Source organism: Nicotiana sylvestris, chromosome 8 (genome assembly GCF_000393655.2).
Source record: "Nicotiana sylvestris chromosome 8, ASM39365v2, whole genome shotgun sequence".
Taxonomy (NCBI): domain Eukaryota; kingdom Viridiplantae; phylum Streptophyta; class Magnoliopsida; order Solanales; family Solanaceae; genus Nicotiana; species Nicotiana sylvestris.
Genome location: NC_091064.1, coordinates 214,847,304 through 214,859,102, shown reverse-complemented (window position 1 = coordinate 214,859,102; position 11,799 = coordinate 214,847,304). Strand labels below are relative to the sequence as shown.

The 11,799-nt window shown below is 39.2% G+C and overlaps 2 protein-coding genes and 1 non-coding gene across 3 annotated transcripts; 1 reads left to right on the top strand and 2 right to left on the bottom strand.

Moving 5' to 3' along the window:
• Window positions 1–1,350: 1,350 nt before the first annotated feature.
• Window positions 1,351–1,821, bottom strand: LOC138876332 (protein neprosin-like). The gene is made up of 2 exons (XM_070155245.1): window positions 1,807–1,821; window positions 1,351–1,719 (listed from the first exon to the last, which is right to left on the bottom strand). Exons 1-2 carry the CDS (start codon window positions 1,819–1,821, stop codon window positions 1,351–1,353), a joined length of 384 nt encoding a protein of 127 aa, XP_070011346.1.
• A 2,005-nt stretch (window positions 1,822–3,826) lies between these two features.
• LOC138876637 (small nucleolar RNA R71) lies at window positions 3,827–3,933 on the bottom strand. Its single transcript, XR_011401980.1, has one exon. It is a non-coding gene; the product is annotated as a small nucleolar RNA R71 (small nucleolar RNA).
• Window positions 3,934–7,577: 3,644 nt separating this feature from the next.
• On the top strand, window positions 7,578–10,401 carry LOC138876331 (uncharacterized). The gene is made up of 5 exons (XM_070155243.1): window positions 7,578–8,222; window positions 8,340–8,819; window positions 9,271–9,333; window positions 9,625–9,765; window positions 9,850–10,401. Exons 1-5 carry the CDS (start codon window positions 7,578–7,580, stop codon window positions 10,399–10,401), a joined length of 1,881 nt encoding a protein of 626 aa, XP_070011344.1.
• The last annotated feature ends 1,398 nt before the right edge of the window (window positions 10,402–11,799 follow it).

Here is an 11,799-nt window from a genome sequence, read left to right as displayed (position 1 = left end):
TAGTATCTTCAAGTCCTAATTGACTTTCTTAATCCTTTTTTTTTTTTTTTGAGATAGTTTCTTGCAGTCTTTTTCTTTACTCGTCCTGTCTCCTCAAAAGGACCATTGACGACGTTACGTTCCACCCAACTGGTACAATCATGCTGGGGGTGCTCGCCGGTATCAGCCTATTGTTCATCTTACTTCCTTGGGCGGTACGTTACTGCATTAGACGCTTTGCCACTTTTAGAGCTTGGCGCATAGTCCCTAGGGTGTTTGGGTCATTCCCCCGACTTCAGTATTCGACATCAAGTAACATATATTTCGGGGATGGTGAATGCAGCATTTGTCTGACTGATTTTGAAGACAATGAGTATGTGCGAGTGTTACCGTGTAATCACGCATACCACGAAGAATGTCTAGTAGCCTGGATGTGTAGAGATTTAAGTTGTCCACATTGTCGCCGGGATTACAGCGGCATTGTGCCGGCCCTTAGTGGCGATATGAATGTTCCAAATATATAGTCATATGCATATGTTTGTAATTTTGATATTAATTTCCAAGAAATAATACTACTACTATTTTATTATGTTTAGTCTTACGTGATTGTTTGGATTTGTAATTTTGCAGTTTATTTTACCTTCTCCAATCGCATTAAGACGATTGTAATATGATCTATTAACTCCTCTTCAATTTTTTTAAATTTGACTTCCCTTGTGACATTAGTTTCGTGAAGTGTCCTATTTATGTTTAACGGCATGTCACTTTCTCAACTTTTTCAATAACAGAATTTATGAATAAAGAATTTGATAACACAATTAGTTTTGTTAATTTGTTTTATATTTGTATTATTTGGGTTAAAAGTTCCAGTTAAGCCTCCTAAATTAGGATTATGGTTTGTGGATCACCCGGAGTCGTGTAAAAGGATTTCTTTTCCATTTCTGAAATTTCGTTACGATTTTGCTGGAGTTTCCGTCCGTACTTCAAATCCATTCCTTTTGTCATATCATTTTATTTTCTCTTCCCTTATTCCAAAGTTTTCTATTTTTCAAAAAGATGAGGTGTGACAACACAAATAATTAAGTAGGTGTCCTTTATATTCATTTTTTGCCTCAACTTTTGTTTTATTTTTATGTAAGTCAGTGTCCACTCCAAATCATATTAAACACACACAATTGAACTCAAAATTGACAACATCAATATAGTTTCTTTGGATACAAACAGAATAATTGGGAAACGAAAGTAAATATATCGAAAATAGTATTTATAGCATGTGAAATATTTTATGTATAACTAAATAAAACTTTAGTGTATATATTTTTTGGCATACAAATTAAATACCATGACGGTAATAATTTACAAGACCTAGATTTATGCATTCTCACCAGGTCCCCCATAGAGTACAAAATGCTGAAACTTCCCCGGTATCGCATGGGGTAAGTCAATAACCTTGTATAAGTTTGGATTATCGACAAGTGTAGTTTCATCTACATCAATAGTTTCACCTTTATCATCTAAGACTGTAAGTTCTCTACAATAAGAATCATAACTAGTCTCTTCAATAGGAAAAAAGCTAGAGCCCATTGGAGGTTCTGGTACACCTGGTGGACTATATACCACTCCTCCCCATTCGACATTTGTAGCAAAGCTAGTCAAGTCAGTGAAAATCCCTTGAGGCCAACAAACAATTTGAATATGATTTTCTTCAAGGAAAAGCCACCAGTTTCCATTGACCAGATCCTAATTTTATGTGAAGAAAGAAATGTCTAAATTAGTTTTCTTTTTTAAATTTCAATACTAATTCTAGAAAAGAATAATAAAACGTACCCGACCGATGGACATTGTGTCTTTAATAATAGTCTAGATTTATGTAATATGACGATTGTTTATGCCCCACCTTGATTATGTTTCACTGTGATAATATAGCTAAATGATGATAAATTGGCTCTAATTGTGAATTTCACACGTTGCAGGAGTGAGTAGCACGTATGAGGACTTAAAGCTGTGATTGGAGCTAAATTGAAGCAAGAAAAGCCCCTAGGAGCCGAGTACGTGGGAAGACGAGAAAAAGAAGAGATGAAATGAAGACCTGGACTAGCGCGTCCACTAGCGCGACCGCGCTAGCCCAGATGGTCGAGGCAGAATGATAGGGCATATGCGCGATCACTAGCGTGTCCATTAGCGCGACCGCGTTAGCCCAGTTCCGGAAAAGTAAATTTCATGGGTAAAATTGGAAGTTCGGGGACAAATCCATTTAACCTATAGAAGGTCTAGCTCGCCCAAGAGATTATTATCAAGATTTTCATAGCTTAGTTCAAGGCAAGGAGAGGCAAGAGACAAGGAGGATAATTCAACATCGAGTTCTTCTTTTCTTCTTTTTATTTTTACGATTTGTGATAAATTTTAATATTGTTATGATGAACCCTAGTATGAGTAGCTAAATATTTAGTCTAAGGTTTTGATGGAACCTATTGAAGGATGAACTTCTTGTTATGTTAATATAGTTTGCCTGGTTTAACTTTTATTTGTTCAACTACGTTTTTGTTGTAGTTAATAGATAAGATCCTCAATTAGTTGTGCCTATTTATTGTGCACAACTCGGGAGAGAGTGCATATTTACGTAATTGTTGAACAACACCACTCCCAAAGTATATGAGGGATCAATAACCGAGGGTTTAAAGGCAGGATTAGGGATAACGAAGCCTTGGGTGCAATCTAAAGTGAGCTGTAATAAATAAAGCCAGCTAGTGTAACTCGGGAGAGTGCGGCTAGTAAATTATCGTGATTACTCGGGAGTGATTTACGGTAATAAGAGTACTCATGATTGATAGAGACTATTTGGTGAATCTATGTGAAGCATAACCGAAAGGGATTCCGTCAATAAGGGAAATCATAGCCTTAGAACCTTCTCTTAATTATTTACAACTTAATCATAGTTAGTTTTCAGTTGCTTATTTACATTCATTCTTAGTTAGTATAAATATCTTCAATTGTTATTCACAACGTTTGGGAAGTTAATTCTGTGGAATTTGGTAAGTCTAACGAGAGTAATTGATAGGTTAATTCCTTGTGGGTTCAACGCTGGGCTAAATACTCAGATTATATTTGCAACGTCCGCGTGTCCTTTTTATAAGGCATAGTTGGGCGTGATCAAATTTTGGCACCATTGGCGGGGACTTAACGGTGTTATCAATTACAATTGAAAGAAGTACAAAAATTCTTAGTGTAGTCAATTTTCTCTATACTTAATCTTTACATTGAAATTTTAACGTTTGTTGGCGTGGTTGTACAGTTGCATGCCTAGAAACTCATCGAGAACTGGTGAAGTATTTGAAGCATTATCAGATCCTGAGAGAGTTTTCAAGGCCTCGAATCGGGCCAACCAGAAAAACAAACAACTGAACAATTCAAAACAGACATGGGAGATCACGAAGAAGACCCAGTTGTACCAATAGCGCCAGTGGCACCTCTTGTGCCAGAGGTTGCTCTCTATGACTGGGCACAACCCACAGCTGAAACTCTGTCCACATCGATTGTAATCCCGCAGATACAGGCTAAATCATTCCAAATCACGAATAACATGTTGCACTTGTTGCAAAACAAGGGACTATTTTCGGGGTCACAAGTCGAAGATCCTCAACAACACTTGAAAAATTTCCTGTCAATATGTAAAACCCAAAGGCAGCCCAACGTAACTCTGGAAGCAATCAAGCTATTATTGTTTCCATTATCAGTGACAGGAGCTGCCCAGACCTAGCTAAACTCACTCCCCATAAATTCCATAACAACTTGGAAAGAGTTAGTCAAGCAATTCGTGAACAAGTTCCACTCACCGAACAAGACTGCTCAACAAATTGATGAAATTTTGAGTTTTAAACAGAGACCAATGGAGACAATGCATGAAACATGGGAACATTTCAAAGGGATGATGGTTATATGTCCGCACCATGGTATTCCAGATCTGATGTTGGGACAACGATTTTACATGGGATTATCAGATAGCATGAAGAACATTGTTGATGCTTCAGCTGGTGGAGCATTTTTGAGCAAAACATGGAGAGAAGGCCAGAGTCTACTTGACAAGATGGCACAAAATTCAGGATGGACAACCAGGAATATACCTATCACTCCAGTGATTCACTCAGTGTAAGGCCCCGGAAAATTTCGCTAAGCAACCTAGGATTACGTGGTGCCACGAAGGCTTATTATAATATTTTATGTGCTATTAACATGATGTACATCAATTGGATTTGGTAAATATGTGTATAAGTCTTATGGTAAGTATTAGGGGTCCAAGGAAGGGCCTAAGTCCAAGTCAAATTGAAATATTTCGTAGTAGGCTAAGATTCCAAATGAGTTTGCATAAGTCCCTACTTTGAACAAGAATATCAAAATATTTATAGTTTTATGTAATTAACAACCTATTATATGAAAGGTCTTTGGGTCTAGTTTCCAACACTTCAAACCGTTCGTCATTCGGACATTCCTACACAAAGTTACGACCAAATTACCAAAGCAGCGCAGAAATTTGCACTACCGCGGCGCCCCATGCGGAGCCTGGCGCGCCGCGCCAGTAGTAATTCCAGTATGGTCCGAAATTTCATTTCCAGACACATTTTCACAGACGCCCCGCGGCGCCCCACGCGGCGCGGCAGTACAAAAAATGGGTTTTTAAGACCCGAACCCCAATTCATTTAACTCGTTTAGGGTTTGTTACTTTGGGATTTTATGGAGCTTTTAGAGAGAGGGAAGAGCAATTCTAGAGAGAGGAAGAAGCTCAAGTGCCTTGTTCATCAAAAATCTTGTCCAGTCCTTGAAATCCAACAAGAAATCCTTCAAGTCCTTCATCAAAGAGGTAAGATCCTACACCCTAACCCTTAATTTCGAATTTTAGCTAAGGGCGGTTATTTATCAAGAAAGTTTGTGGGTATTGGAGTTGTTATCTTATTTGCATGTGTTCCCAAAAGGTGTAGGATCATGGTTGAGCAAAGAAATGGTAAAGTATGGGTTGTGGGTTGATGAAATCCTCTATAAAAGAACCATAAAGATTTAACGCTCATATGGTGTTTGATAAAATGCTCGAATGAGCTAGAATTATGAATATCTTCCTAATTTGCGTTCAATTTGGTTATGTCTCGAAGTAGATGGGCATTGCTAGAATTTCCGGAACGTTGTAGTAACTTAAGGAAAAGCTCTTTGAGGTATGTATGGCTAAAACCCTATCTTTTAAAAATTGAGCTCTATTGATGCTTGTGTAAATGTGGTAAGACTCAACTTTGGATTATTGCTTTGATTGATACTTTACATGAATTGGTGTTGTGACCCTATATTTGTGAAAGAAGCATTCCAATATGATCAATGTGCTATTCTTGATAACATAAAAAGGGTGCAAGAAATATGAATCACATATTGAAATGCTAAGACCTTAAACTGAGATTGGAGCTACATATATTATGCCAAACTATGTGAAATCTTCTATGTATAAAGGTGTTTGAAATAAATCAAATGACATTGGGAAATAGAGTATGGACAATGTGCCGAGAATGTGAATTATAATTGTACTTGGTGATACCTATGACATGAGAAATTATGAAACAATTTATGAAATGAGTCTCGACTCTGCTTTCCATAAATGACTTCAATAATAAAGTGTCCTAAAGGCTTTGTACATAATTTATGCCATAAGTGGTTGTTAGAGATAATGTTTTGCCTTATAAGTACATCCAATGCGATCCAAGTTGTTACATACTTCGATGTTGAAATTGTATATTGTCGTGATTGAAAAGGAGTAATTCAAGAACAATTGGTGTAATTGCTTGCTTACGCCTTTGAGGTGTGTTTTTATTGCGGGTTGGTGTATCCCCTCCTTTTGGGAGAATTCGTTGTGTTTAAAGTTCCATTGTTAATAACTTGAGGTGTATGATTTCTGAAATATTGTGTATGCCCAAGATTCATGATTCCTCTCATGTGTACTTGACATCTTGAATTGAATGGCTTGTCGTTGAAATTGATATGGATGTGAAATATGCGAAAATGATGTGAAATGTGGGAAAGAAGAGATTGAGTTATGAAATGTGGCCTAGTGCCAAGTATGCTGTAATAATTGTGGCCCCAAGTGCCTATGAATTGATATATGTGAAATAAAGATTGAAATAAGTTGATTAATGAAAAAGGAACAACGTCTTGGTAAAACGGCCTAGCCGATCGGGCCGTGATCGGACACCATGCCGTACACATGGTGGTATTGTGCTGATATTGAATTCCGAAAATTGAGAATGAGATTGTGATTGAGGCACATGTCTCAAATGAGGCAACCTAGCCGATCGGGTCGTGATCGGACTCCGCTCAAGAAAGTGGTGGTATTATGAATGAATTCCGGAAAGGAAAAGGGAAAGATGAGATTGTAATTGGAATGTATGCCTCGAGTGAGGTGACCTAACCGATCGGGTCGAGAACGGACTCCGCTCATGATAGCGGTGGTATTGGAAATAAATGACGGATAGTGTGGAATGACCCAAACTAAAGATTATGGAAACGTAATGTGAAAATTGTATGACTCTTTTAGTGCCCAACTAAAAGCTATGGGAAAATGATGTGAAAGTTGTATGATTCTTTTATTTGATAATGTGGTGATCGTTTAAAGTTTTGAGTTATACTTGTGATTTCTTATTCTTGTATGAAAGTTCTTTCTAAGCAGATGGTGTTTAGTTATACATACTAGTGCTATTCGATGGCACTAATGTCCCTTTTGCCGGGGGCGCTACGTCTTTAATAGATGTAGGTGTTTCTATAGCAGGCAGTGTTGGTCGCAGCTAGTGCCGCATCATCCTTTCAGCTGACTTGGTGAGCCCCACTTCGTTTCGGGGTCCTGTTTCATCTGTTTATCATGTACTTTGTAGGTATAGCCGTAGCCTTGTTACCGGCATTTCCATATTACATTACTCTTCAGTTGTGTTTAGAGGCTCCGTCGACAGGTTGTGGGTAGTGTTTGGTATTAGAAATATTGGTATTCGGCAAATATGTTTTCTTTCATATCTATAAAAATTGTCATATTTTGGATATTATGGTTGAAATGGCTAATGAAAATAAAATGGAAGTTGTTAATGAAATACTTACTAAGTATGATTAATGGAGTCCATCTCCTATTTATTCATGAACTAGTTTGGGTAGAATGAAACCTAACAGGCTTGCTCAGTCGAGTTTACTCAGTTGAGCGTCGGTCGCGCTCCTCGGATTTTGGGGCGTGACACTCAATGCCCTTAGATCCATCCAACTCTATGGCTGAAAATATGGCCACCTTATTAACACAGATGAGTATCCTCACCAAAAAAGTGGAAGAGTCAGGGCAGAAGCAACAGGTACACATCGTAGATACTACCAATAGGGGCTTGTGCACATCTTGCATTAGTCAGCCAATTGGTAACCAGTGGAATGCAGAATATGATCATCATCACTACCCTGAAGACATGAACTATGTGTCTAATTATGGAAGACAGAGACAGGGTGGTCAGAATTGGGGCCAGCAAAACCAGTCGTATATGTCAGTCCAACCATAGTTCAACAATGGGAATATGGGAGGTATGAGACCTCCTAACAATATGGCACCTTATCCAAGGCCACAGGGATATAACAATCAAAATCAGCAGGAGGGGTATCACCCTCCTCAGCATCAGTATGGTGGACGGCAGGAAGATGGGTTTGCTAGACTTGAGGCAATGATGCAGCAAGTTATTGGGTCTAATGCAAAAATTAGTGAAAGAGTAGATGCACATGATTCAGCTATCAAGAATATTGAAGTGCAGATGGGCCAAATTTCTATGTCTCTAAACAATCACCCTCATGGGACATTACCTGCAGACAATCAAATAAACCCAAAAGATCAAGGCCCGAAGCAGCTGATGGCAGTGAGTCTACGGAATGGCATAGATTTAGACGTGGATCAAGAGAGGGCTCGAGAAAGCAAACAGGCTGAGACACTCATACCCGTGCCCATTGAGCTAGATGAGTCAACGAAACTGACAGAGGTGACAATCCAGCCTACCCAGGAAGAACATAACATTCAGATTGAGACTGAGAAAGAAGCTGAGACAGCCCAGGAACAAGTAGTTAAGGTGGCAGCTGATAAAGAGCAGTCCCAAATTATTGGGAAGAAGAGACCTCCCGCACCATTCCCTCATAGGCTGGCTAAGTACCAAAAAGAGGAGCAATACAAGAAATTTTTGGAGATGCTAAAACTAATCCAGGTAAATATTCCATTGATAGATGCTTTGAAAGAGATGCCTAGGTATGCAAAAATGATGAAGGACTTAATGTCCTGAAAATTCGATTTCCAAGACTTGGCCACAGTGACTCTTATTCAGACCTGCAGTGCAGTGGTGACTAGACCAATTGCGGAGAAGCTATCTGACCCAGGGAGCTTTACAATTCCCTACACTATTGGTAATTTTGCTTTTGCTAAGGCACTTTGTGATCTTGGGGCCAGCATAAATCTTATTCCCCTGGAGATTTATAAGAGGCTGGAGATTGGAAGAGCTAGACCCACCTCGATGTTGTTGCAGCTGGCTGACAGGACTGTAAAAAGACCCTCTGGTATCTTGGATGATGTGTTGATTCAGGTGGGGAACTTTGTGTTCCCTGTAGATTTTGTGATCTTAGACTGCAAGGTGGATGAAGAAATTTCCATATTTTTGGGAAGGCCATTCTTGGCCACTGGGAGAGCTATCATTGATTGTGAGACTGGGGAGCTCAAGATGAAATTGAACAATGAAGATATAACATTCAATGTGCAGAAATCTATGAGGCGACCAAGTGAATTTGCCAATTGCTCTCTTATTGATGCCGTGGATGTAATTGTAGAAACTGATGAGAGATGCTGACTATTGAGGACCCTCTTGCTGCATGTCTAATGAATTTAGATGAGGTGAATGGAGAAGAACTGGCAGAATGGGTGTTGGCATTAGAGGGCAGAGGGTTCTAGGATAGAACTCTTGAATTTGAGCCCTTGCATTTAGAAAATAGAGAAACTCCTCCAGCCAAGCTATCCATCGAAGAACCACCAAAGCTGGAATTGAAGCCACTGCCCGCCCATCTCAGGTATGAGTTCCTTGGACCTAACTCCACATTACCTGTTATTATCTCATCTAGTTTGTTAGATGTGCAGGCACAACAACTCTTGCAGGTACTCAAGGAGTGTAGGACTGCCATTGGGTGGATTATGGCAGACATTAAGGGGATCAGCCCCGCCTACTTTATGCATAAAATTTTGCTGGAAGAGTGACACAAATCTTCCAGGGAACACCAAAGAAGGCTAAACCCAAACATGAAGGAAATGGTGAAGAAAGAAGTGATAAAGTGGTTAGATGCGGGAATTATTTTCCCAATCTCTGATAGTAGCTGGGTTAGCCTAGTACAATGTGTACCTAAGAAGGGTGGCATAACGTTGATCAAAAACGATAACAATGAACAACAAGAACCATCACGGGCTGGAGAATTTGCATGGACTACAGAAAGTTAAATCTGGCCAGCCGGAAAGACCACTTCCCACTTCCCTTCATTTATCAGATGTTAGACATATTGGCAGGGAGGTCACACTTCTGTTTTTAGGATGGGTACTCAGGGTATAATCAGATCTCCATTGCACCATAGGACAGAGAGAAGACCTCCTTCACTTGCCAATATAGGATTTATGCTTTTCGGAGGATGCCCTTTGGCCTATGCAATGCACCCGCCACATTTCAAAGGTGTATTATGGCCATATTCACTGACATGGTAGATGACATAATGGAGGTATTCATGGATGATTTCTCAGTGGTGGGAACTCATTTGATGAGTGCCTTATAAATCTGACTCATTTGATGTGTGCTTAAACAGTTTATTGGGACTAATTTGGTTCTTAATTGGGAGAAGTGCTATTTCATGGTACAAGATGGCTTAGTCTTGGGGTACCAGGTGTCAAGTAAAGGAATTGAGGTGGATCGCGCTAAAGTTGACGTGATAGAAAAGTTGCCACCTCCAACTTCAGTCAAGACAATCAGGAGCTTCCTCGGGCATGCTGGTTTCTACCGGAGATTCATAAGAGACTTCTCAAAAATTGTCAATCCTCTCTGTAAGTTGTTAGAAAAAGATCACCCTTTCTTGTTTTCTAATGATTGCAAGGTAGCATTCGAGAAGTTGAAAAAGAGGCTAGTCACAGCACCCATCATTATTGCCCCCGACTGGGAGCAACCATTCGAATTCATGTGTGATGCCAGTGACTACGCAGTGGGAGCAGTGCTGGGACAACGGAAAGACAAGCTAATGCATCCAATCTACTATGCCAGTCGAACGCTGAGTGTAGCCCAGTTGAACTACACTGTGTTTGAGAAGGAGATGTTGGCTGTTGTCACACCTCCTTTTTCACCTACACCCCGCAGGGGGGCGTAAAAGGGAGTTTTTGCAATTAAAGGACAATCGAAACGGGATTTTATTTAAAGATTCAGAGTCTCCACTTGGGAGATTTATGGTGTCCCAAGTCACCGGTTGAATCCCGAATAGAGAAAAATATTGACTATGTATTACAGTCCGCGAACCAGAAATCCAAGTAAGGAATTCTATTAACCCGGGAGAAGGTGTTAGGCATTCCCGAGTTCCGTGGTTCTAGCACGGTCGCTCAACTGTCATATTCGGCTTATTTATCTGATTTTAATACATGTTGAACCTATGTGCAAATTTTAACTGTGTACCGCTTTTATCATTATTATTTTTACCGAGAATTGCAACATCGTGAAAATATATCTCGAACCACATCACATCAATGCACCCGTGGTTATTGAAACATTTCAACTCTGTTGAGATTTGGATTTGGGTCACATAAATGTGCACCCGAGTTTAAGAAGATAACATTATTAAATACGCGCCTAACGATATTAACGCATTGTTATTTTGAGAAAAGCCGTAAAGTTCGTTATGCGGTCTATCTCGAAATCTAAACATTTGAAATAACTGTCCGTTTGAGGGCCCCGCAGTTTGTGTATTCTTGTTTGTCGAGGCTCGTCTCATTCATTTTTTTTAAAGGAATTTGCAACGTCATGGAAATGCATCTCGAACCATGTCACAATCAATGCACCCATGATTAATGACACATTTCGATTTCGTTGAGATTTGGATTTGGGTCACATAAATGTGCACCCGAGTTTAAGAAAGTAAATTATTAAAAGTATGCTCCTAACAGTGACTAACGCGTTATTACTTTTGGGAAAAATGCCGTGAAATTCGCTAAGCGGCCGATCCCGAGTTCTAAGTAATTAATATATATACAATCGTGAGGGCCCCGCAATCGGTGAGTTTTACTAGGCGAGGCTCATCTCGTTTATTTTGAAAGGACAATCCTAAAGTGACTACATTTTCTATTAAGTTCGTCTCTAAAATAAAAGAGAAGAGGTCCTAATTAGTTACATGTTTATAAGCTCGTGCCTCTTATTGTTTATTAGATTAACACAAATGCAAACGGAAAATTGCAACAGAGCTTACTCAAGGGAGATTGTATCGTTCCTTATTCTATTAGTTAATAACACTAAAGTTGAGATTATGAATAGAACACGAGATTGACACCCAGTAATATCAAAACAAACTAACTATTCTTTGATTAATTTAAACTAACATTATTAGATGAATTGAACTATTGGAATTAACTATGTGTAATACAAAGCCATTTTTTAGCTTTTTTTACGACTTGTTGAAGAAATGCGTCAATGCTTAAAAACTGACATCAGGCTAACATCAATCACTAACATTTGAGAATATTAGTTACTAACATTATTCACATTGCTATTTAAAATGATG

Coding starts and splice junctions, on each gene's coding strand:
- LOC138876331 (XM_070155243.1), top strand. CDS start 7,578: ATGGCACCTTATCCAAGGCCACAGGGATATAACAATCAAAATCAGCAG. Junction 8,820..9,270: donor ATTGCTCTCTTATTGATGCC/GTGGATGTAATT, acceptor CAAATCTTCCAG/GGAACACCAAAGAAGGCTAA. Junction 9,766..9,849: donor TGGTAGATGACATAATGGAG/GTATTCATGGAT, acceptor GTGCTTAAACAG/TTTATTGGGACTAATTTGGT.